Raw genomic sequence first — 27325 nt, 5'->3', positions numbered from 1 at the left:
TTTATAAAGTGCCCGACGTTAAATATTATATTACATTTGTTGAAGTATAAAATGTATATTTATAAAGGATTTTATTAAGTAACTAATTTTCAATTTAAATTTGCTAATAATACATACATTAATTACAAGTATATTTGCCAAATAGTATCGATGTCAAATAAAAAACATTGCATACAATTCTATTTTTGAATAAGGCCAATATTCCTAGCGACGTCTGCGAAGGCTTGCACGGCGCGACTCACGTCGGCCGGCGTGTGCGCCGCGCTCAGTTGCACGCGCACTCGCGCGCCGCCCTTCGGCACCACCGGGAAACTGAACGCCACCACGTACACGCCGCGTTCTAAAACAAGAATATGAAAGCATTACAACAAAATATTTTAGACCAAAGACTTTGAAGAAAAATAAAAATGCCATCTGTCCTGACGTATTATTAAATTACAAAATTAATACAAATGCTTTTCAATAAAAGGGAGTTAAACAACTCATCGTAATAAATTTTCCAGTAAAAGCGCCGACATCTTTATTTTGCGTTAATATTGTGCTAATCCAGTTACAGTTAAATGTTAAGAATGATTTTCTTGTTTATTTCTGAATTTACAATGAAATCAAAATATTCTTAGTAGAGAATCAGAAATAGATAGAATATATTTTTGTCGACTTTCAACTTATTTTAAAATAATTAAAGGGTTGATAATCAAACGGTTATGGTACCAGTCTTTTTCGCGATTATTCAAAATGTACAAGTTTTCATTGGAGTCAAATACTCTTACTGTTTTCAAAAAAAAAAAAACATCCAAATTTATATTCATTGCTCACCAAGCATGCCAGCTGCGAGGTCTGAAGCGAGTGCGGCGTCTCCCACCATGACGGGGCAAATAGGATGGTCATCTCCAGCTACGGTGAGACCAACAGATGTCATTCCTTCGCGGAAAGCTCGAGTGTTCTCTCGTAAGCGTTGACGGAGTTCACTGCTGTTTTCTACCAGATCTAACGACTGAAGAAGTTTTTCGTTACTTTGTATCGATATGTTTTTGCTTTATGGTCATAACATCTATACTAATAATATAATTGCAAAAGTAGCTCCGGGCGGAGACTATTTCTTTATAAACTAGTTAACTTTTATATATTTTTTTTTACTTCATTTCTCATGTAACTGTCTCGTTGGTCTAGATTCTAGTGGTTAGCTTATAAAACCGGAGATCCCGAGATTAGTGGGTTCAACCCCATGTCAATAGAAAGTTATTTGTTCTTTTTCTCGGAAATATTTCAGTAAGTACCAACCCAGTAGGTAGTCTGGAAGTGGAACTTTGTAAACTCCCATGCCTCGAAAAGCATGTAAAACTTTTGGTTCCGCACCCGACCTCTTTCTCGTCGTGTAGGATTTGCCGTACCATCGGATTACAAAGGTAAGGTAATAGTATGTGCCTTTGATTGTGCTTCAAATAAAACATCTGAAATGAATAAACCATTACCTTCAAACAAGCTGCAACAACTGGTGGAGGAGGTGCGTTCGAGAATAAGTAAGGTCTCGATACATTTCTAAGTAACGATACCAGTTCTTTAGGACCAGTTGTATAACCTCCCGCCGCACCACTTACAGCTTTACCAAGAGTTGAACAAATGATATCTGCCGCTCCAACAACTCCACAGTACTCTTCAGTTCCTCTAAAAATATATAAACGTAAGTTTCAGCAAATGAACACGTTGCAGTGTGTGAACGCCTCTTCTCCTATTAAAGGAGATAAAAAGCTTATTTCACTAATAACTTTAATGTGTGTGTGGGTGGGGGGGGTTACCCATAACTTCTGAAATATTAAACGTTTTCTTCGCTACTCGGTAAGTAATTAATTATTATCAATAAATTAAATGTATAGAGGTGAGCTATTTGCACAATTTATTAACTGGGAGTTTTATTAAACCATAAATTTGAAAAGTGGTTTTTAGATGAATCAATCGAAATCGATCTTATTTAAGTTTCTAATAGAAAATCGTCAATTTTCTTACCGTCCAGTTTCTCCAAAGAACCCTGTAGCATGACTATCGTCCACGGCTAATAAGGCTCTATACTTGTCAGCCAAGTCTCGTAATCCTTTGATAGGAGCTATGTTGCCATCCATCGAAAATACGCCATCAGTGATGATTAGTTTCAACCTAGCTTCGCTATGAGCGAGGAGGTGTTCCAACTCTAAAAATTATGCATAATAATATAATAATAATAGTCCTCCAGGCCGACTTCGGTCACGGCGGCCAATCTCAGGTGAGATTAGCCAGTTGGCGCAGTTGCGCAGGACATATTGTAGTGCACAAATGTGTGCGCAAACACAGGTGCACTCTATTCCTTAACTATCATAATCCGATGAGATGGCAGTCTGATACATCCGAAAAGAGTTCAGGCGCAGGACCAACAGCTTTACGTGCTTTCCGAGGCACAGTAGTGTACACACTTCCAGACTCCGGGCTATTATTGAGAATTTTCGACAGAAATACTCAATATTTTTTTTATTGGCCCGACCTGGGAATTGAACCCAGGACCTCCGGGTCTGCGGCCTTACATCTAGTTACTAAAACAATGAGATAGTCAAACCAAGTATGTATAACACTAATTATGAAAGCGTTTTTATAAACCGATTCTTATGTTTAGAAAGACGCGGACGAAATCGCGGGCGAATACTAGTTTATTATATAATGCGCTTCATTGCATACAGTTCTACTTATACAGAATTATGTTTCAAGATATTATCCTTTTGCGAAATCTCCTAATCCATTAATATCCAAAGATCTTATTTGTTTTTATTTTTAAAAATACTTTTTTTTTTAATAAAAAAATATTGTATTGGTAAGTCAAAAGTATGAGATGTCACGTCTATTAAAATATGTTTTATCATAATATAATCGTTTAAATTTGGAACATGAAATTACCATTAAGATCTCTATGCGGGTAACGGAATTTTTGCGCTTTGCATAATCTAATTCCATCAATGATTGAAGCGTGGTTCAGTGTATCTGAGAAAACAGCATCTTCAGGTGTTAATAAAGCCTCGAATAATCCGGCGTTAGCGTCGAAACACGAACCGTAGAGAATCGTATCTTCTCGTCCATGGAATTGTGTCAAACGGTCTTCGAGTTCCTAAAAACATATTTTATATCTATACAAATAAAATTTAAGTGTGTGTCTATTATTTCAATTTTTAAAATATGAATATCTCATGTATATAATTTAAATATACATTATGTACGTTAAAATGCCAGATTTGGAAGTTTTTTTTTCACAAACTGTACTCCACGTTGGCGATGCCGCGGATTTTACTAGTGTTTAATAAAATGCTTTCATAATGATTTTATTAAGGAAATAGTATTTCTTTTGTAATTACAGAAAAGTTACCCTTGCATTGTTAGTATTATTTTGTAATGATTTTTCGATTCAATGTTTTTTCCTTTAATTATTCATAACCTTTATTGCTTATTTTTTCTTTTGATAAAAATAATCTTTTTTTTTTAAATATGAAACCAAATTTCGTTGTATATTTTCATAAACAACCATATAGTACGGTATAAAGATATGGTTCAGATATTATACTTGTATTAATAAATAAATACTTTCAATTTAAAAGGGGCTTATTGAAAATACATTATATTTTTATTTTACCTTATGCATGGTTTGTGTCCCGCAAATGAAACGAACGGAACTTAGTCCAGCTCCATATTTGCTTAGACCTTCTCTAGCAGCTTCCACGACTTCTGGATGATTCTATAAACAAAAACACACAATATCATCTTAAACTATTCTAGCAACATTAAAGATATATATGTAAAAACTATAGTGCACTCACAGCTAGTCCTAAGTAATTGTTAGCACAGAAATTAAGGAACTCTCCTTCCGATCCCCTTACTTTAACCTGGAAAATATAAATGCATTAATGAAAACGTAATAATATTAAAATTCATGTTTAAAGTTATTAAAGCAGAAGAACTTAAGTTATCACAATTTATATCTGTTAACCGATTTGAAAATGGAAGATTTGAAGTCAAATTTTTTTTATATGTTATACGCTATATTGTGAAACAAAACTTGAAGGTAAAGTCTTACAATATTATATGTTTTACATAAAAAGGCAACAACTTTGATTGCCTTTTTTCTCAACCGATTTTCTTGGTAGCAAATCTCCACCAACTATTAAGCTAAATAAAAAATCACACACACCTTAGTGTCTTGTGGTGATGTGAGGACTCTTTCATGTTTCCAGGTTTTAGCTCGTTTTATGTCTTGAAGTCTGTCTTCTAAGACCTCACGAAGCTTTGTTACTCCAGCGCGCTCCTTTTTTTTCAGCTCATGTATTTGACGTGTTTGTTGTCCATTGAATACTAAAAGCAATAATCGATTCATATTTTTAAAGAAAGAAGAAATGTACATTTTTTACTTCTTTTTTTAATAGCAGTTATGATTATTAATCAACTAATATTTGTATTGTATATAAGATTGTATTATTTAAATATAGGTAAGTTATCAGTAGCTCGAAGTAAATATATTTTTTGCGTAGAATGTTGTTAGCTGTTATATTAATCCTATATACTTACACTTATCATGTAATTCATTTAAAATTAATTTAATTGTTTTAGTCTAGTGGTAAGAGCGCGTGAATCTTAACAGACGATCGTGGGTTCAAACCCGGGCAAACACCACTGAATTTTCATGTGCTTAATTTGTGTTTATAATTCATCTCGTGCTTGACGGTGAAGGAAAAAATCGTAAGGTAACCTGCATGTGTCTAATTTCATTGAAATTCTGTGACATGTGTATTCTACCAACCCGTATTGGAGCAGCGTGGTGGAATAAGCTCCAAAACTTCTCCTCAAAAGAGAGAGGAGGCCTTAGCCTAGCAGTGGGACGTTAACAGGCTGTTACTGTATGTATATTACGATTAGGTACTATTATAAAATGTATTGATTTATTTAAATAATCTATTTAATTTATTGTATTTAATTCATAATTTTAAATCGATTTTGAATTTAGAAATTTCTTTTACTCTACTTAATAAATCCTTTATATTTTGTTCCTTTGGTAATAATATTACAATAATACATTAGGTATATGATCTATCAAAGGAATAAAAAAACAACAAAAAAATTGCTGGTAAATATATAAACAAATACAGACAGCTAGAGTTTTGATATAACCAATCGTCAGAAAAGAGAAAAAAAAGATATAATCAATAACAGGTATAGCTCGTTTAAAGGATAAATTATTTTTTAGCAATCATCCATAATATATATATATATATTCAACTCACATTTACTTAAATGAATGTTATGTCGTGTCATAAAGCACAGATAAGTATAGTAAATAATCCAATTATATGTCGTACATAAATTGCACTCATTTGGCTTGTTCAAGGTTTTATACTAATGTTTACAGAAAAAAGATAAGTGATTTAAAACGCCATCATTTTCCGTGTCGACATAATCTTGTATCCAATAACAGTAACTCAAACATTTCATTATAATGTTTTGTATAAAGGCCATCGCTACGACTTGTTACTGACGAAATAACACTGAGCTTATTTATCAAGTGAACGCCCTTAACATATAAACGAATACTTTAATTAAACACACTTAAACACAAAAATGTATCCACAGGTATTATTATTATAGTATACATTTTAATTTATACAAAATGGGATTTTTTTAATGAAGCTTCTTTAAAAATATATATAAATTTACATACCAATGCGCAGGAGTGTAGATCGTAACGCCATCGCGTCGACTGGTGGCTGGAGCCGGAGCGGGTGTGTCGCGAACATTCGTCGGCTGTTAAACAAACCGGTCACGTATCAGCCGGTTTTGAAGATTTGCCTTAATTTTAAACAAAAACAAATTTCATAAGTGTTTTGTAAATCGCTCATTACAATAGACAACATTAGTTTTAGTGCCAAATTATTGTACTAGGTACATGTTTTGAGTCTATTTCTCAATAATTCCTACATTTAGTCTATCTATTACATTGAAAGAAAACAAATATTTACAACATGTGTAGTTTCAATGTTGTTGCAATATTATTTACATACAAACAAACTCAGCCTTGTGCCTCGGAGTACTGAGAACGGAGTTCTTGAAAAAAAAAACATATTAAATAAAGCGAAAATGCGTTCAGCTGTATAGCACATGAATTTTCAGTGGTGCATGCCTGGATTTGAACCTGCAATCATTGGTTGAAATTTACCCGTTCTTACCATTGTGCCACCTCAGCTCTTAGAGCTATTGTAATACTATCAACTTCCTAACTCCAGGCTGTTAGAAAATGTTCTTAGCAAAACGTCAGGATTCAAACCCGGAACCTCATGATCAAGTATAGACCCAAGACCAACTATATTTTCTTTAAAAAATTATTCATTATATTAAATCAATAATTGTCTATAAAAAATATCATATGGCCAAACATTTTCGGGGATAAAAAGTAGATTAGATTATAGCATTTCAAAGAAAATATCTATATTCAGCTAGTTTTTTTAAAGGATATTAAATAAACTTTCAGATGGTATCCTGATGGGATACTGGTATTGTTTCAATAGTGTTTTGTTTAAAATATCAAAATAATAACCAAGAAACGAAAAAACGGAGGTTGCTCGATTGCTTGTTTATTAATTGTTACAGTAGCGAAAATATAGTCTTACCATATTTCACGATACGCTGTGAACTTCTTAGCACTTTTTCAAAAACGCCATTGTTCGTTCACATCATTTGCACCTGATAATTCAGCTATGACCCAATAAATATTAAAACACATAATAATAAATTGATCACTTACATTTAAAACTAAATTTAAAACTCATGTTAAATGTTGTTTTTAATAAATATGGCTTATTATACTATATATAAATGATAGACTTAGTATTCTTTGATGTTCATACAGGATACTTAAATATAATTGCATAACTAACTGTTAAAATTAACATTTTATGATTTATGAAAAATACTAACTATTCCTGTTTGCCGGTTATTTTCGGAAGATTAACTGTACCGTATATTTAAACCGTATGCATGAAAACTGTCTTTTTAAAGACCCCTATTTTTTCGCTTCAACGTTTTACACTGCGGTTCTTGCTTTTTACATTATTTTATTACTAGTGACTAGACGTGTGACGTCTCAGAATAGAGTTTTATATATGTATATTTGCAATATCTTGAGAGCAAGGCATGTGTTCATTTACAGATTAATAGGTAAATAGTATGAACTATGTGTGGTGTGATTACATTTGCTCTTTTTCCTGAACAGTTTAGTACCTTCTTTCGAATGAATGTTCTATTTCCCTCTTTTATGCTATATATTAAAAAAAGGACGGCAATTTTCGTTTATGATAGGTACACTATCTATTAATTATATAGAAAAAAAGATTTCTAGTGACTTCATCATACAAAAATGTTATTAAGTCTTATCTGAATATATAAGTTTAAAAATATTCAACTAAAAGTACAGGATGTAAATTTACAAAATAAAAAACAAAAGAAAGGCTTATAAAATGTATTCACTACGAAGTTTTTATTCTTCTCCTTTTGTCCAGCATTTCATTAAATTCATTCTTCAGTACGTGACGTGATTCATCTTTACAGACGACTCTGAAATATTTTTTTATAAATACAAAATAATAATGTCCTCCAGACCGATTTCGGCCACGGCGGCCAATCTCAAGAGAGATTAGCCAACTACGCAGGAGATATTATAGTGCACAAGTGTCTGCGTAAACACATGTGCACTCTCTATTCCCTTACTCTCATAATCCGATGATAAAAACCCAATACCTTTTTATTGGCCCGACCTGGGAATTGAACCCAAGACCTCCGGGTCTGCGGCCTTACATCAAGCCACTAGAGGCATCAAACAACTACTAAATAACATTTTAATAGTAGTAATATGTAAATATAAGTAGTTAGGTTAAAAATAGTCTATGGAAGACGGATATACAGACAGACATGAAACTGCTCGTATGGATGAACCCTTAAAAGTAATGTATAAATGGCTAACCGAGAATGTTATTTTAACAAAAACGAAAAGGTTCCTAAGTTACAGTTTTAAATAAACTAGCATACAGATGAATTTCGCACTAACTTTTACAATTAACTTAATTAATTTAAGTGTCAATAGCGCAATGACGGTTTATGATTTGGTTTTCGAATCAGTTTAAGTCTTAAATGCTTTAAAGTAAAGTTATATTTACCTGAGTTCCAACGTGTATAGCAAGAAACATGTCATAATCCTGTGGACTGATGGATATCAACGCTCGACCATCGTTTCCAACTGTAACGGTCTTTCCGCGACAAGAATTGTTAACTTTGTCACCAGATATTACGTCGCAATATCTACCAGCAGGAAGACAGGTCTGAAACAGGCGTATTTTATAAAAAATCTAACACTTAATTTTAAAGCGATTCGATGAAAAGATTGGCTAAAAGTGGGCCACATTTATGTCTCAGTTATTTTAAAGTTTACCTGTAAGTTCTGATTAAGACTCCAATTTTCTCCATTAACAGCGATAAAAGCTCTGTTCCCGCGGCAAAATGCAATTTGATTGTTACCATTATCCCACCAGTTACTAACTTCTGTATTACCAGCTACGTTACGGAAACCGACCATAGCTTGAATCTGTCGCCATCTGTGCTGACATACCCAACCGTTACCGCATGAACCGTCCTGAAAATATATACAGAGTAAAAAAATATATAGAATTTTTATAACCGATTTCATAAAATAGGGAAGTTATCTATTACTATGTATGTTAATAATTATTAAAGTATTTGTAGAATATTTTCGTTTATAAATCGATTTTAATGATTATTTTTGGCTTAGGATAACTCCGAGATAGTTTGGCGTACCGCCAGGCAATTTTTTTTTTTTGTAAATGTATTATCTAATTAAAGTATGAAAAACTATATATCAAAGACATAACAAACAATAGAAAGTAACAAATTTTTATTTTAAATACATATGTATAGCTTACGGAGTTTATTGAGGGTGATATAATGTTTTGGTTACTGTCCATGGGTGGCCCTTTTTCAGAATCCCAGAAGCTGAAACTACTCATAATCTGCGGTTCTCCGTATGGATGTGCCAGTAGAAAAGCTATTGCAGCCTTGTAAGGTCTTGGTTCTTTGTACGTTAAAATACCGCCACCTCCTCCGTGACCTCTTTCATTATCATGGTTATCAATAAAAGTCAGAGAGTCTCTGGAGTCTAATAGACCCCACGCTGGTCCCCAAGAAGAAAGCCATCTTAATGCATTATTGCCTCGAAAAGAATTACTAAGTTCCAACCCAACTTTAAACTCTGTCACAGCACCGATCGGTGTATATTCGTCTCTGCTGATTGCTTCGCCCCCATAGTCGATAACTTCTTGGTAAATGTATGGACGAGCATTTTGCGGGAAACCATGTGATGTGTTCAAATTTTTAAGTCTATCGTAGATAATTTCTAAGTCTTCTGGCCACATGTGTTTAGCGGCGTCGATTCTATTAATTTAAACACGTCATTAAAGTTTTACGTAAGTTCGATTTATTTGTATTTCATTTAAATAAAATTTTAAGATTAAATACTACTTACTTATACACTAATAAAAATAATGGCTTAATAGTATTTTATCACAGTTTAGTAAAAATATTTACTATGTACAAAATATATGTGTAAACATACCTAAATCCAGCAACACCAAGGTCTATAAGTTCGTTCATAAAGTTAACAATCATGTGTCTAACATGCTCATTTTTTTGGTCTAAGTCCTTCAGGCCAACGAGTTCACAATTTCGTACCTATAATATATGGTAAACTGAATGTTAAATATGAATTTGATAAATATTAACTTAATCCATGTTCATGAGGATTTTCTTTTTTTATGACTCAATTAATGTACTTATTAAATGAGAAGAAATTTTTTTTTGAGAAAATGTCATCGAAATATATATTTATCTTTCTATTATAAAAGAAGCACTCACCCTCCAAGCATTATTGACGTAGTCAGATCCTTCTATACCACAAGGCGGCCAGTTAAAATGCTCGCGCCTATAAGGTACCGCGGGATAGTACCATTCTCTGAAGACTCCGGTATTACCAGCCGTGCCCACGTTCTCTGGTGGTTCACCCGTCATGTGATTGATAACTGCATCCACATAGATCCTTAGAATATTAATTAAAAAATATAATAATTAAGGTATTTCCACACAATGTATAGTAAGAGTAATGTATGTATGTATGTAAGAGTAATACATTAGAACTTGAAATAAATATACTACACTTTACCGGATATAAATACTAACAGATATATATTTAAAAAAATGCTTTTATTAAGCTCTTCAGCTCAAGCTATTATTCAAGCTATTATTCAATTATTTATAATTTAACTGTCAATTTCGGTGTTTTGTAATAAAAAAATATTATCTCTAGGATAAAATACAGAAAGTCTTGCTCGGACTATTAATATGATATACCTATTGTATACATTTTCATGTTAGGAATTTATTTAAAATTTAATTTAATTTTTTAAAAATTTATAAATTGTCTATGATCTCATCCCAATATTTTCTATAAGGCTACGTGAGAATAGCCTATGTCAGTTAACTTAGTGACAATTAATATGTAAATAGTGTATAGTCGAATAAACCTTTGTTTTATAGAATAGAAAGGCGGACGAGCCCGATGGCGAGTGGCCCATATGGCCACCTGATGGTAAGTGGTCACCAACGCCCATAGAAATTGGCATTGTAAGAAATGTTAACCATCGCTTACATCACCAATGAGCCATCAACCTTGGGAACTAAGATGTTATGTCCATTGTGCCTGTAATTACACTGGCTCACTCACTCTTCAAACAGGAAGACAACAATACCAAGTACTGCTGTTTTGCGGTAGAATATCTGATGAGTGGTCGGTACCTACTCAGACGACCTTGCACAAAGCCCTACCACCAGTAAACCGAGACTTATTATTATTTGTTTTATTGTTACATAAAATACAAATAATAATTACGTAGGATTAAGATATGAAGGAAATTTATCGATATGGTCAAGATTGCAAGATTAAACTGCACGTAGTTGGGACTAAATGTTTTACGTACCTTACTCCCACTGCGTTGCATCGACGGACCATATTTGCAAATTGTCTCTCATTGCCGGAGCGTGTAACCAGTTGGTAAGACATGGGTTGATATCTTTCCCACCAGGGCCTATTGTATGTTCGTAGCACCACGTTCTCATTGGGAGGAGATATCTATTGAAAAATAAACGGTTATATAGAAAAATAAATGGCTATACTTTGGACTTCTAAATTTCCGGCTCCACTCGGGTAAAACGTAGTTACACATAAACAATGTCGAAGACTTTTTTTAAAGTGTTTGGAAGGGGCAATTCAAATATATATTATTTTCATAAAGTATACGAGGAACGCGACGGATGTATTATTATTACAATAAGATATATATGGATGTAGAAACAAATATATCATCGAAATACACATATTTCGATGATATGTTTGTTTAATTTAAAATTATAAAGATTGCCCACAGGCAATCTTTATAATTTTAAATTAAACAAACTGATAACTATCAGTTTTTTTATATAGAAAAATAACGATGTCAATAAGTTTTTATCAATACTTAGGGAACACTTATGATATTAAATTATTATCGTTACCACCCAAAGTGTTGATTTAAAATACGGCTCAGTTTTTAGATTGAGTTTTATTCAAACCACTCTGGGTATGTCCATCTCCTCGTCGCATATTCTACCGCGAAACATCAATATGTGTTGGTTTAAAAGATGGTGATTATCATTTACCATCAGATGATCCAATTGCCAGTCTGCATACAATATTAATTCAAAGAAAATTTAATGAAAGTAACCTGAATGCCAGCATATCCTCTAGGTCCAAGAAACCGTTCACACTCGTCAGCGATATCATCCCATTTCCATTCGAAGAGGTGAACGTTAACGGACCTTCCCGGTGCATAATGTGGATTTTTGTATGCACTGAGAAGCGTCGCGGACGCCAGGAAAATAAATATAACTGATAACTGCCCCTAAAATATAATAATAATAATAGGTACACATTTGCATTCCATTCTTAGACCGAAAGTTGTGTTAAGAATTTTTCATAAATTGTATTAAAAAAATATAGTGTAAAAAGTGTTATCAAGGGAATTTCACTATTTACAAACGAATTGCTTTACTCATTAAATATTTATCTCAAAAACTATTAAACTTCTTTTTTAAAGTAACTATAATAAACAAAATAGTTTAAAAAGTAAATGAGAGAACGAACTATGAATGAGAAAATACTAATTATTAAATCAAAATAATTTCTACGGCTGCGGCAAGTTCGCCATGATTAATTAAAAGCCAAACCAACTGCAGGTTCGAAACTTAACCTAAATATTTTTAATAATATATTTGTATATATATATATAAACAAAATTTAACTTTAATATAATAGAATATATACTAAATAGATTCTTACCATGCGTGCTCACTTGTCAGCAAATCAAAACTCTTTATTCAACATTTACTTTATCACTCAATCGATTTAATTCTAGTGATAACAATATTAACAAATTTAGTGGTTTTTATGCCTAATCGGGTTATCTAGAATTAATCCCTTTGCGTCATTATTTCAAGATTTGAGCAAATTATATATTCATTTATCAAGAATTAAGTATGTAATCTATAAGTAGCAAATAATAAAGTCGCTGAGTTCCTTTGTATGTATCTCCACTAACTTCTTTTAAATCACGCAACGGATTTTGATATGGTTTTCACTGTTAGAAAAAGCATTACACAAGGTAGATTTATAAATATAGTTTGTAAATATTTTGTACAAAAATTATTGAAATTAACTGAACGAATTGGTGCTAACGCGCAACCTTAGAACATACATCAAAAGACTGTTCTAGAAATTGTAGATTTTAATATGACCCACAGAAGTCTGCGATCGCATGCTACTATCTACTAAATATAACTCCAGTATCAATTTTTATCTTTTAAATTTTGGTTAAAATAATGAATTATTTGAGAAGCTGTTTAACCGATATGGAATAAAGTATAAGTACATATATAGATATAAACATATTTGTCCCTTACACTTAAAATTACAATTAATATCTTAATCTTCTTGTGGCGGTCAGTAGTGATGGTGGGATAGCCAGTGCGGTGCGGGAGCTCAGTTACGCGGAGCACGGGAATAGTTGTTGAGTCGTTGACGGTCATTTTAAATTGGAATTTTTAGTGCGGCCTATGTGAATTTAATATATTTTTTTATTACTTTATATAAAAAACATGTCATTTTTAAGGGTGCATTTAAGAGTTAAAAGCCGAGATGGCCCTGTGGTAAGAACGCGTGAATCTTAACCGATGATCGTGGGTTCAAACCCGGGCAAGCACCACTGAATTTTCATGTGCTTAATTTGTGATTATAATTCATCTCGTGCTTTACGGTGAAGGAAAACATAGTGAGGAAACCTGCATGTGTCTAATTTCACTGAAATTCTGCCACATGTGAATTCTACCAACCCGCATTGGAGCAGCGTGGTGGAATAAGCACCAAACCTTCTCCTCAAAAAGAGGAGAGGAGGCCTTTAGCCCAGCAGTGGGACATTCACAGGCTGTTACGGTTACGGTTATTGAAGAGTTGCTCCAATTGTTTAATATTCATTTTTTATACACACTTAGTATCTATCTATCTCATTTCGCGTTAATTTGTATCGTTCATTATCATTAAAAGTTAAATTTATAGGTATATAAATATAAATGTTATCGAGACTAAATTCAAAAGTCGGAGTGAATTGATAATTATTTATTGTTGTATATACACATTACTTATCGAATAAGTTATGTTTGTTTATTTCGGTCATAGGGTCGGATCCTGTAAAAAGCAATAAAAAAAGCAATAAAAAAAAATCACTAGCAAATAATATACGACATTCATATTATATCTGTGCAATACATTATTACCAATACAAGCAAGCACAATTGTAATATTGGTCTGATGTGATTATATTTATCAAGCTGAAATGCTATCAAAATTAAGGTACACTTGGGTAATGTTATTATTTTATGTTAAGCTATGAATAAGTAGTACCGATTAAGTAACGCACAACTGCATACTTAATTTAATCCAAACTTTAAAATACAAAAAATACGCTATTTCTATTTGCATGTCAAAACTCCTCAAATGTTTTATAATGTATGTAGGTAGGTAGGTAGGTATGATGGTAGCAAATAATAGCATTCAAATTATATGTAATGTGTATACAATATATATTTCACTCAATCATTTAATTCACTCTTCTGTCGTTCACTCTTAATCACAGAGAATACAATTTTTAATATGTTTTATTATTTGTACACTTCGACCTGCCAAAAAATGAAGTTTTCTCCTATAAATCCAGCATAGGGCAAAACGCGATCTTCGAGAATTTACGCTGTGCAGCAATCAGCTGTCAAACTACGACTAGCACATCCGTTGCTTAGCGTTGTGGACTAAAACGTATTTGGTTTTTCCGTCTAAGAAAAATCCGTACCCATACAAGAACCTCCGAAAAACATACAATTTCTTGGATTTAGCATTAAGCAAATGTTTTGCCCGGATATATTTACATCCATGTCTCTCCCGTTATTGCTAAAGAAACAGCATTTCATTTTATCTGAAAACAAAACTGAGCTCCATTACATGTTGTCCAGGCGCAGTTCCTGGTAGATCTACAACTTGAGCAAGTTCCGACTGAGTAGTATCGATTTTATTACGACAGCTGATGACCAAAAAAAAAAAAACTGAAGAATAGAACTCTCACTTATAAATAGAATAATGAAAAATCACTATTTATGCTTTTTTAATTGGAGTGCGATCAAAACGTTGTTTTTTTTGTTTTAAATTTACATGTAATGAAAAATGTAGTCTATAAACTACTTTTATTTTAAAAGTTATTAAATAACCTTTCATCTAATCTGTTTCAAATAGTAGTGATCCATAGGGTCCAAAAAATATCACGAAAAAGAAAAACGGGAGTGACTCGATTTCTTTGCTCCAACGTGTATCTTTATTTAGGTTCAATCCAATTAATGTTAAGCTTAATAAAATGAATGCAAAATGTGATGTAGAATCTTTTTCTGAAATACGTTTTTTTATATACAAAAAAATATATGTCAAAAACTTTAGTATGTCAAACAAAATTTGTAGTTATTTTATTCATTTTTTTAATGAATTTAGGGAGAAATTTACATGTGTGTCTGGCAACATCGATATAACCACTACGTTTTACGGTCTTCGCTTGCTTCAACTCGCATACAGAACTGTCAATTTTCATTCATTAAGCGATAATAACGTGCCGTGAATGTGCATCTAAATAAAATAAAATGTTTGAGATGTTCAGTTTCATAATTGAATTAGATTAAATAGCATTTTTGTATAATATTGTGTTATCTTTCATACTAATTTTCTATTTTAAAAGTTTTGTTATTTATCGTTATTAAAATGTCTAAAAAAATAATATTCGTTTTAGCATTTATATGCGTATTCTCTGTGATTTACGCTTGTAATGAAGCTATTTGTGCCAGTGTCGTTTCCAAGTGTATGCTCACACAATCCTGCAAGTGTGACTTAAAAGACTGTTCTTGCTGCAAGGACTGTTTTAACTGTCTGAGTTATTTATACAGTGAATGTTGCAGTTGTGTTGGTAAGCAATAAAAATTACGCACATGTATTATTATTATTATTCCGTTTACGTATATATTGCATATATGTAAACACAATATCATAACAATATTTTAAATAATCTCACTCAATAAAAGCTCTATTTATTATAAATAATTATTGTAGTAATTATTATTTTTAGTGTACTTTTCTCAATTTTTTTATAATTAATTATTTATTGAGACTAAGTTATTGTATATAATTACAAGTTTTTGTTGTTATGTTTGGTTTGATTCAGAATATGTATATGAAAAAATTGGATAACCATCATTTTATAGATGTTAAATGTTATTATATTGCCCTTAGATATGTGTCCTAAACCAAATGATACACATGCGGAACTTTCCAAGACTTCCTACGTCGAGGAGATGCCAGATAGTGTTCCAGGACTGTTTGCAGCTTTAACTAGTGCTCCTGACCAAGACCAAAGGTGGCTATCAATAACATATCCTGTGGATATTGACGTGTCTGCTTACAGACCCACTCCTGAAAGACAACTGGTATATCATATGCGTAAGTAACAATATAAAAAAAAATCATTTTATTTGGAAAAAGAAGTCAGAAATAAATACTATATAAAAAAAAACAAATCCTTGGATATTTATGTAACATTTCATTCAAATATTACAATATTCTGATATAGGATTTTTTTCCTAAAATTACATAAATTACAAATCTTTCACAAGCATGTCTTAGTATTTTTTTTTTAAATATCACCTCAATTATTCTATTTTAGTTTTAGAAATAAAATAGTAATTAAATTCTTCACATAGTCATTACATTCTTCTATTTCACTAACATATGTTGTTGTAAATCTCTTAATTGTACACAATGATCATATAAGTAGATAAATGAACTTAATCACATTTAAAATCGATCAAAAATATAGTACTTAGAAATTTAGAAAATAACTTTTTTATCATATAATTGAATACCAAGTCTATAAATAAAGTTTATTTTACTGATAGACTATTATTAATCACCTGAGCTTGTTTTTAAAACATATGAAACCCCACAGAGATGAGAGACCTTGTTTTTGTATGACTCATCTCCATGGAATGTTCTACCTGTGCGTATTTCAACTTATTTGTATTGTATGTAATCCTTTGATAACTTATTTGAAAAATGTTAATTCTATAAATGTTGTCTTTACAACGGCTTGCTTCTTTGAAATGTAAGAATGAATAGAGTTATGTTTAATAACTGTTTTTTAACACATACAAAATATATTTTTAGTAAAATAATAAAGTAAAATTAGAAATAAATTAAGTATGTACATACAAAGTTAATTTCTTAATTTTAAAATTTAGCACTTATATTTTTAAATTACATAAAAAATATTAACACTTTTCAGTTGGTTTTAATGATTTTTATTTTTGGTTAATTAGGTTCTCAGTGTTCAGATAATTTTATTTACCTTACAAAATTTTATGAAACAAAATATTAATATTTCTAATAAAGCATCAATAATGCAACTGTTCATGCCCTAGTGAAGTGAAAGTTAAACATGGCTTCTTGGACCCTTGCTGTCTCTCACTCCTAACTCAAGATTTACGATTCATAAACCATGCAAATATAAACGAAAGCATTTTAAAAAAAAAAACATGTTCATCACAAAGTCATCATCACTCGTCCTCTTTACGATGTTTAATTAATTAAATTATCTAAATTTTTGTGTTCATTACCGCTTACCCAGCTGGCAATATCAATACAAGTCTTTGTACTTTTGGATTTTAACAAATTATTCCTATTTACAGAAAGTGTTGAACAAGAATCGGAACCAGTGAGTCGTGACATAGTTACCTTCAACTGTACAGTCGCGTACATGTCGCAGTGTATGTCCTCCGACAAGTGTCGGGCGTCTTGTCGATCAATGGGCGCTAATAGCTTCAGGTAAAGAAAGTTCACCTTTTTAACATAGAACTGCGAGGCATCGTAAAGATCTACACCCGTACATAGTTGATGTATCTAAGACACGTACGAAACGATTTGCTTCCTCGTTTCTGATACGCACCGCTAAGATTTGGAATACCCTTCCGACCTCCGTTTTTCCCACCACGTACAATATGGGTACCTTCAAGTCTAGAGTGAATAGGCATCTTCTAGGCAAGCGCGCTCCATCTTAGACTGTATCTCACTTTCCATCAGGTGTGTTAACAGTCAAGCGCAAGTATATATATTTAAAAAAAAAGTGACTTAATAATATTCTATTTTTTAGTATCAGTATTCGCCCAGTGATCGAAACTCCATATCATGCCCATAATAAATTTTTTTTTATAGAATTGGAAGGCGGACGTGCATATAGGCCACCTGATGGTAAGTGGTCACCAACGCCCACAGACAATGGCGTTGTAAGAAATGTTAAGGCGTTGTAAGAAATGTTAACCATCGCTTACATCACCAATGCGCCACTAACCTTGGGAACTAAGATGTTATGTCCCTTGTGTCTGTAATTTCACTGGCTCACTCACCCTTCAAACCGGAACACAACAATACCAAGTACTGCTGTTTTGCGGTAGAGCATTTGATGAGTGGGTGGTACCTACCCAGACGAGCTTGCACAAAGCTCTACCACCAGTAAAATCATCATATTGATAATTTGAGGAAAATATGTATATATATGAATTTGCATATTTCGAAAAAAGATCTACTCATATTTCAAATTTTATTTTATTGATATGTAGAGCTCGTCGATAGTTACCGAAAATAAAAAATATATAATCGTTTGATATACAGACGAGAAAAATGTTTTTGTCAATTATATTGGCGATTGTACATCGTAGAAGTATTCTCCGGCTCTGAGATGAAGTGTGCAACGTGTTAGATGTTTTGTAAATTATCTATATGTACGTATGTATAGTAAATTGGTCATGGCATTGGTTACCCCCTCTTTGAATTGTGCAATGTTTTCAGTTGTACACATGTTTCTATCATAATATGTGGCCACGCATTAGCACCAGCTTAGGGGCTCGGCCAGCCTAGTCGCCCCAACCAGTCAAAAATAATATAATTTCACTCGAACTGTTTCAAATAATTGACCCCAAACGTCAGTGCCCAGGGGCCTAGAGTCTCTAAAGTCCGAGCCTGATCAAGTTTTCTAAATATTGTTAATTTTTTAGAGTAAAAGTAAATAAATAACAATCTATAAATGTCCCACTTCTGGGCCAAGGCCTCCTAGAGGAAGTTTGGAGTATATACCACACACGGTTGAACACACGTTGCCTGATATTTATTCAGCAGATTTATCATGATTAGTTCTTCACCTTGGATCATGTGATGAGTGATTTTTCTGATCCGAACATTCTTCACGCGTTCTAACCGTTGCACTACCTCGGCAATTTCTTTAAAGTTACATTTATTGACGTTACAATGGTTTGACATATAAAAGGATAGCCTTTGTTAAAATCTTACAAGTATTTGATTTTTTTTTTTTTAACTCAAACACATTAGATAACGTAAAACTTAACTTAAAAACAAAAGGGGTAAAAATTTGTAAAACAAGATTATTAGAATAAGATATTTTTTTAATGGCTTTTCCCTGAATATTATTGTTTAATTTCTAGATGGTTCCACGACGGATGTTGCGAGTGTGTCGGCGATAAGTGTCTGTACTACGGCATCAGTGAGAGCAGGTACGTCCTTACCTTACAGGCGTATCATAAACACAGACCAAAATAGTCTCAACGGTATCGATCTAAAACAGGAGCTGTTTGAGGTCATGCGTGGTTATTTACACAATATAATACAAACGTACATTAAACCGATTGATTGTTGTTTATTGCGAAATATGAATATTAAAAAAAATGAAATCATTAAATCTATTTTTCATATTATTATAGTACTTAAGTATGTAATGAGTTTCTGAATGATTCAAAAGCGCATTAAAGAGCGTGCTCAAATAAAGTTTTGTTAAAACTTTTTTTAGTTAAAACTTTTTTTACTGATTACTGACTGAGCACAGATAATATTTAGAGTAAGTGTTTCTTTTCCCATAAAAAGTAATTAAAAATAATAATAATTTTGTTTTAAAATTCATGTTCTTTAGGACGGACGTTATTGTATTATAGTAAAAAGTTTTAATTTAAACAAAGTAAAATTTATAGCATTACGCCAATTATAACTAAAATAAAATCAATTTTTGAATATTAACTATATTATTAGTAATATATACTTTTCAGATATTTGAATGATTATCTAAAAACATAATTATTTGGACAAATTAAATTAATTTAATTATTCCAATAGAAATAATAATGGTTGTAATATACATGAAATAATAATAATAAAAAAAATTAAATGCACTTCTAATTATAGAACATTACGATTTGACAATATTATTAAAGTTTACTACAGGTATATCCAGAAGAAAATACAGTCAATTATTAAATTAAAATGCTTAAATATTCGTATAATTTATTTATATTATTAATGAAATCTAACTCTCATACGCACCTGTGTCAGCACAAGGTCGTTCTTTATAATTATCATATAGATCTGCGCAAACATATCAAGTGACATACAGGTGTTGCCAATTAATAAATAATGTTTTAATAACAAGTTCTTTTATATTAAGACTGGATAAATTTTATTATTACTTATATAACGATAAAATAAATGAATCACGGAAACTCGGAGTTCTGAACAATGTCCGGCGTTTTTTCACGCCACAACAACTGTGCCTGTTGTACAAAACACAGGTACGGTCTTGCGTGGAATATTCCACCTTTAGGATGGCTCCGCTAAGTACCTACTGGAGGCCTTGGATCAGTTGCAGCGATGTGCGGTCTGCATTAATGGCGACGTAAAGGTCACAAACACCCTCGAGCCTTCGAGCCCTGAGTTTGGATTCTACTGCCACTTACCATCAGGTGGAGTAGTCATTTGCCCTCCCGGCAAATATAATAAAAAAATCCTGAAGTATATTAACATATTAAGTAACATGTAATATAACTTGGTAAACGCTTAACATTCTCATTATATGTATGAAGGTGTAATAATATACAGACTCGTATATACAAGTAATTATATGGAAAACATTGTTTTATTTTTATTTTATAGAATAGGAAGGCGGACGAGCATATGGGCCACCTGATGGTAAGTTGTCACCTATGCCCATAGACATTGGCATTGTAAGAAATATTAACCATCGCTTACATCACCAACCTTGGAAACTAAGATGTTATGTCCCTTGTGCCTGTAATTACACTGGCTCACTCACCCTTCGAACCGGAACACAACAGTACCAAGTACTGCTGTTTTGCGGTAGAATATCTGACGCGTGTTCTGAATAATTGATTTTATCAATCAACGCTGAATCTACACTGTAGCAGATTCATAGAAATTCAAATTTGGAGGTAACTTTCGTTTTAGTCGAAGTTAAAGGGCGTTTATTAATTACATAATATGCTAATGTAATTTTTTTAATTAAAATTTTCGATTCATATTGCAGATTGCAATACACAAATTAAATAATCTATCGCTAAGTTTAATAAGTTAACCCAATTTGGAAATTTTATTTCGTATTAAACTTCATTGGCCATTTTTTTTAACGCTGGAAAAACGCATTACGCCTTTCCCCCACGGGAACAGTGGGGGGGGGGGGTGTATGTGGGACTCGCCGGTGTCCAAGGCGCCGAGTGCGCCCCGAAAATCGGAATACCTACTAAAAAACCAGCGGTACCCTTTCCGTCTTAACGAGGAGCGCCACGGGATCGCTTTCGCATGCTACCGTGGAAACTTCATTGGCCATAAAAATTCTTATAAATAAAAAAAAAATAAACTAGTTAGTTTTTCGAATAATAATCATAAAATAATCGCTAAGTTTCTAATGTCAAAATTATTACCATAATATTATATTATTTATATTTATATACTTACAGATGTCTCGCGTGTCCGGGAGGGAAGGAAAGCTCGGAGGGCGCTATAGACGAAGACCTCTCGTATGACGATTTAGACTACGGCGAAGAAGTGGACGCTCAGTCCATATGAAATGTATTTAATCTATTTCAATAGATATGTGTACAATAGAATTACTTCAAACATCATAATAATTAAATTAGAGTTTCTTATAGAAAAAAAATAAAATAAAAAATGATCGTAATTTGATTTTTTACATTAATATTTGTAAAATAATTTAATTGAAATGATATATAAATGTATATTTACATACATGTACACGACATATAACATGACATTGTTCTTTTTGTTGTACTATTTTCATATATTTTTTTTATAAATTAGCTACTTCAAAATGGTCCAAGAGAGTATGTATCATATTGTATTTTTTTACATCATACGGTTAAGCCTCGATTGTCCATAATCTTTATCAGATATTTAGTGCTTGATACCGTATTTCCACATTATTCTACCATAAACCAATTTATTTTTTTTTGTAATCATGCCTTAAAAATCAATGATTATAACTATAAAGTTTGTTTATGAATAAGGAATAATCAATTTTAAATCAAGTGTTATAACGTACGTTTGAAATGTGAGTTAACGCGTAAAACGCAAGAATAGCGAAAGCGGCGATGTGACCTCATCGGTTGGGTAGCGAATATTGTGACATATGAGTAAGAGAGACAAAGTACAAGAGAGGGAAAGAAAAGACGTGAATTGTAGATTATTAACCCTTTAACCGCCTAGGTAGAATTAATCCGACAAATATTTTCGGGCCCATTTCGCCTGAGTCGTATATTTACGACCAAAATAACACTGATCGTTTTATCAGCTTTTTTATTTAATTACGCTGTATTCTATCAAAAATATGTTTACATTAGGTAAATAGTTAACTAAGTAATCGTTTACAGTTTAATACACTTTAGCCTCTTAATTAGAAGTCTTAAAAATAATGTCCAAAGTTAGAAGAATTACTAACATTATTTTTAGAAAATTGTATTGTGTGTTTCGATTCACTGTGCCGGGCGCTGGGGCTGTATTTGTTAAATTTATATTCATTTAGATTTATTAAAAGAAAAACACATTTGTAGTTTAAATTTTACCAACGATGAGCAAAATTATTCGCTCCTAACCAGTGGACATTTTGTATCTCTTTTTGTTGTACTAGTATTTATTTTGCAGAGTGTATAGATGACGAGGAGCTACCGTCTTAATTCACCATCACATAGATGTCAGCACTGTATAAGCAGCGACGTGATCTGTTCATCTTACAGTGTCAATGTCATATGAATGGTACCATACTATAAAGCCCATTTATTTCTGTCTTTCGTTTATCAATTAAGTAAAAAATATTATTAATAATATTTAATTATAATATTCATAGTTTATGGATTTCAATTGCATGCAATTATTTTTTTATTTATAATACATAGGCAGACTAGCAAATGGGCGACCTCATTGTAACTGATCACCACCGCTCATAGACATTGCAGCTTTAAGAAATAATTACCATTCCTTACACTGGCTCACTCACTCTTCAAAACGGAACAGCGGTAGAATATGTGATGAGCAATTGATATCTAACCAGGGCTGGCCCCGAGTAAAACCTTGAAGAGAAATGAAATTGACTAAATAAGAAAATAGACAATTAGCCATTTATTACTTACTTTCTAAATATCTGAAACGTTACAATGGATAATCGATGTTGAACATTATAAGATGTATTTTTCATTTACTAAAATGTGCAAATATTTCAAGTTTGACATCATTAATTTATATAAAATAATTTTGAAAATTAGCTTATAAATAATGAATTAAAATATACATATTTATTGATCGACTTGACTAATACAAACTCAAATATTCACAAACCAGTCTATTTTATAAGTAAATAAGTTATTAGTTAAGTTTATTATAATACAGTTAGAAAATTTAAGTTTACTTGTAGTAAGAATGTGCCTTCTAGATTATTTAAGTTTCAGTGATCTTCTATTGGGTAAGGACTGTTATACAAAAAAAAAAACATTATTGTTTTTTTCTTTTTAATTTTATTTTTATAAAGGAGAATGACCAAAAATGTATGGACCTTGGTCCAAATGTCCACCACTAACTGACCTATCTCATAAAATAGTGTACTAAATAGTGAGTCATTATAACCAAATTATGCAAAAAATATCGTTAATATAATTTTGTCGATCGCACATTTTGAACTAAACTACGCATGTTATGTCATGCCGCTTGGTGTCGCGTTTTAGTTTTTCGCTGAAATAGATCTTGATCAAAGACCCGGAAGAACGAATACGCAACGCGTGTTTCAAGTAGTACCAGATACTTGCGTACCTGGTATTACTTTAGGTACTCAGGTAAAAACCGAGTGCATTATTTGCTAAGTGCGAAAGGGATAAAAATAGTGCATATCTATCAAACATCAATATATATATATCAATATCATCAAGTTGCGCAGGGCTTTAGATGAATCATCATGAGTACCGCGTAAAGAGTACCTGCTCACAATTAAAATGGATTTAAATAAATAGTGGAACAATAAAAAGGGAAGCTATTATTATTTTTCATACAGTCATAACTTTTTACTGTCAGCTTATTTATTTTTTTGTGTCACACTAAAAGTTACTCTGTTAATTTTAGTGTTGGATATTTGGACCACTTTTGTTCATTCTCCTTTACATAAATTATTAGTTTTTAATTTTATGTTTTACATAAGTGACGAGTCTCGTTAAAAAAAAAAAAACTTGCGTTAGGTGAATGATGCCCAGTTACTACAGTAGTACCGTAACAGTGTAAATGTCCTACTGCGGAGCTAAGGCCTCCTCTCCCATTTTTGGAGGAGCTTATTGTATATTCTATATAGCTGCTCCAATGCGAGTTCGTGGAATACACATATGGCAGAATTTCAGTGAAATTAGACACATGCAGGTTTTTTTAATTATGTTTTTCTTCACCGTCAAGCACGAGATGAATTATAATCACAAATTAAGCACATGAAAATTCAGTGGTGCTTGCCCGGGTTGAATCCATGATCATCTCGGCCATCTCGGCTTCTGTCCAGTTACTACATTCAAGAAATCATTCGTTATGCTTACAGATAACTCATAAGTTACCTTTGACTAGTACATATGGATGAGAAGGCTACGAATAACGCATAGTAGAGTAAATATATGAAGATGACAAATACTAATGTTTCAATAAAAAAATGTAAACATTCAAAACTCGAATAGTATCTGGAATATTGTAACTGCAAGACAGAAAATTAATTCATTATCAGTTCCAGTGTCTGGATCCCATACGCAGTGCCTAAAACATCACTGGTCATAATATAATAAAGCTCGATTTTCATTAAAGTCATCCCAACAACGATGATATCCTAAACCAAGGGCTTTGAAAAGATGCGTTATAGGCCAATATGACGTTCATATAGCGAGCCCTAAGTCCTCTTAGTCCTCCAACATCTTGCTCGAGTCACCTTAGTACTCGCCAGTATTTTCTCCGAACATATATGAATATCATAGATTTTTTTTTCGAATATTATGTAAGCGACAGTTTGTAGCAACATTTATAAAAAGATTGTAATTATTTTTATATCATTTTTTTTTTGCTATCTCTATCAATTTGTATGCTTTAATTTTATTTTGTGTATTTTGCTGTCCGTCCTTGATGTTTTATGATAATTTAGACAATTAGTTATTAGATAACTTATATTTAAAGCTTAAACATATATTTATAAAACAATATTTATTGGAGGTGTGTAAATAATAAATGTGATTTAAATTTAAAAAAAAAGATTAGATATGACGTAGTGCGCTTTGGTCGTTCAAATAATAGAGTCGTGATGATCATAAAACCGTTATGATGCTTAAATTGAATTATTATTTGAAAATAGAGAAACAAGTCAACTATACTTTATATAATAAAGGTGTAGGGATTATTTTTTTTGGTTTGATCGAACTAACCTCTGAAACTAAGTCATAAGCTTTTTTTTTGGGCCCAATTCTTGAGGTGACTTATAAGGTAAAATAACGTAATGCTACAGCCCAACGGGGCAGAGGGGGGGGGGCAGCAGGGACGTTTGACGTGGCTGGAACCGGAATGAATACATTTGTCACAATTATAAATATAGAAGAAACATAAATGCCTACAATATAGATTGTTTTCATAACTAATAATCACTAAGCTCAAGATAAGGTCAGTAATAATTTATATAATTATATATAAAAATTATCGTTTATAGCATCTTGTAGTTTACAATTCTTTAATAAAATACATAAAGCTCAATATTATTGACCGTTTTAAACGTGTTTAGTGATTTTTTTTTTAATTTCATAACTTGCATTTAAGTAAAAGACACTGCACTATAAAGCTCATCAGTTATTATTTCGTAATTCATCTAGCTATTCATATTTTGATATAACGTTAGAATTTCACCCTCGGTGTTATGAACTCGTGCATTTTTTTTTTAATTCTGACCAATGTTGAATAAAGTTTTGCACGCGATGCGTTTAGTTGAGACAAAAATATAATTGCTACTTATTCTGCTGTTGACTGTCCAATTTGAGTTCATAATTAAAATTTTGTATTTTACAATTTATAAGTACTTGATTTTAAACATATTTATTATTTAAGCACGTTTTATTTATATATACATTTATAATATTATGCTACTGTTAGTGTAAAAGGTCATCTGTATTTGCGTATTTAATTAAGAGTATAATAACTGGTTATTTCCATAAGTTTTTTTTTGTACGATAATTATATTTATCCTCGGCCGTTTTTTTTATTCATGTATAAAGCAATTTTTAAACCATATTTTAATTTAATAAGTTACAATATAAAACAAAAAAGGTTTTGTTTTATATTGTAACTTATTTTTATACTCTATTTCTGTACTAACAGTTGTAAGAAGTATTTAAGCTTTTTATTAAGCTTTAATTTTCGTTAAATCTCTCAAGTGCCAAATGAGTTGCTTGTACAATTATATGCCATTCGATATTATGATGTATATTTGATTATTGATTTATGTCTGATTTATAATCTCGATTTTAGATTCGAATAATTTTATTCTATTAAGTGCCTTAAACATTTTTTACTTTTATATTAAATAAATTTTATATAATCCATGTTTTTTATTTATAATATTATAAGGTAAATTATTTGTTTTTTTGTTCGCGCCTAATGTAACGAATGAAAAGATAAGAAATCGTATCTTGATTAGAAATTACATAAGAATGTAAATTTATCAGTAATTACTACTAGAAGTCGCCCCAAATATTAGATAAGTACCTGCCTATGGAGTCTTATCTGCCTCATTAATCACAACAGATCGATAGGGGGCTGCGCAACCGGCTTATCTATGTAACAATATGGGTGTGCGTGTTTGCGAATTATAAGTCATCATAGTATTTTTTTATTAACTGTATGCATTTCTATGTAATAATAACTAAGTCCTGAATTTCTTGCCATTTTTTCACATTGAAATCTACACTCCGAACTGGCAGCTTTACATTTAATATAATCCTGTAAAATTACATTTAAATAATAGATATATGATTATATTATAAATATAATAATATACTTGTGTATATTCTCTATTCAATGTTGAATACATCATACTCCATTATTATCAATGCTATTCCTGAAACTAGCTGACAACTTTAATAATAAAAATGAAACAAACCTAAAAACCTACTTTTG

The 27325-nt window shown here is 31.8% G+C and overlaps 3 protein-coding genes across 3 annotated transcripts; 1 reads left to right on the top strand and 2 right to left on the bottom strand.

Moving 5' to 3' along the window:
• Positions 1–55: 55 nt before the first annotated feature.
• On the bottom strand, positions 56–5818 carry LOC126775102 (2-amino-3-ketobutyrate coenzyme A ligase, mitochondrial). The gene is made up of 9 exons (XM_050496869.1): positions 5723–5818; positions 4202–4362; positions 3831–3896; positions 3647–3748; positions 2920–3127; positions 2005–2185; positions 1473–1665; positions 817–994; positions 56–340 (listed from the first exon to the last, which is right to left on the bottom strand). Exons 1-9 carry the CDS (start codon positions 5796–5798, stop codon positions 180–182), a joined length of 1326 nt encoding a protein of 441 aa, XP_050352826.1. The 5' UTR covers positions 5799–5818; the 3' UTR covers positions 56–179.
• Positions 5819–7552: 1734 nt separating this feature from the next.
• LOC126775095 (alpha-amylase 2-like) lies at positions 7553–12534 on the bottom strand. Its single transcript, XM_050496856.1, has 9 exons — positions 12494–12534; positions 11880–12056; positions 11097–11248; positions 9979–10159; positions 9680–9795; positions 8991–9498; positions 8483–8683; positions 8211–8372; positions 7553–7611 (listed from the first exon to the last, which is right to left on the bottom strand). The coding sequence occupies exons 1-9, from the start codon at positions 12494–12496 to the stop codon at positions 7600–7602; spliced, it is 1512 nt and encodes a 503-aa protein (XP_050352813.1). The 5' UTR covers positions 12497–12534; the 3' UTR covers positions 7553–7599.
• Positions 12535–15333: 2799 nt separating this feature from the next.
• Positions 15334–26747, top strand: LOC126775132 (protein twisted gastrulation-like). The gene is made up of 5 exons (XM_050496913.1): positions 15334–15704; positions 16028–16234; positions 17479–17614; positions 19285–19353; positions 21601–26747. Exons 1-5 carry the CDS (start codon positions 15503–15505, stop codon positions 21707–21709), a joined length of 723 nt encoding a protein of 240 aa, XP_050352870.1. The 5' UTR covers positions 15334–15502; the 3' UTR covers positions 21710–26747.
• The last annotated feature ends 578 nt before the right edge of the window (positions 26748–27325 follow it).

The sequence above is a fragment of the Nymphalis io genome, chromosome 17 (genome assembly GCF_905147045.1).
Source record: "Nymphalis io chromosome 17, ilAglIoxx1.1, whole genome shotgun sequence".
In the NCBI taxonomy this organism is placed as follows: Eukaryota; Metazoa; Arthropoda; class Insecta; order Lepidoptera; family Nymphalidae; genus Nymphalis; species Nymphalis io.
This window is presented reverse-complemented; position numbering and strand designations above follow the sequence as displayed.

Coding starts and splice junctions, on each gene's coding strand:
- LOC126775132 (XM_050496913.1), top strand. CDS start 15,503: ATGTCTAAAAAAATAATATTCGTTTTAGCATTTATATGCGTATTCTCT. Junction 15,705..16,027: donor TGAATGTTGCAGTTGTGTTG/GTAAGCAATAAA, acceptor TATTGCCCTTAG/ATATGTGTCCTAAACCAAAT. Junction 16,235..17,478: donor ACAACTGGTATATCATATGC/GTAAGTAACAAT, acceptor TCCTATTTACAG/AAAGTGTTGAACAAGAATCG.
- LOC126775095 (XM_050496856.1), bottom strand. Junction 11,249..11,879: donor GAGGATATGCTGGCATTCAG/GTTACTTTCATT, acceptor ATTTTTCAATAG/ATATCTCCTCCCAATGAGAA. Junction 8,373..8,482: donor GTCTTAATCAGAACTTACAG/GTAAACTTTAAA, acceptor CGCCTGTTTCAG/ACCTGTCTTCCTGCTGGTAG.
- LOC126775102 (XM_050496869.1), bottom strand. CDS start 5,798: ATGTTCGCGACACACCCGCTCCGGCTCCAGCCACCAGTCGACGCGATG. Junction 3,897..4,201: donor CATCACCACAAGACACTAAG/GTGTGTGTGATT, acceptor TATATTTTCCAG/GTTAAAGTAAGGGGATCGGA. Junction 3,749..3,830: donor ACAATTACTTAGGACTAGCT/GTGAGTGCACTA, acceptor TTTTGTTTATAG/AATCATCCAGAAGTCGTGGA.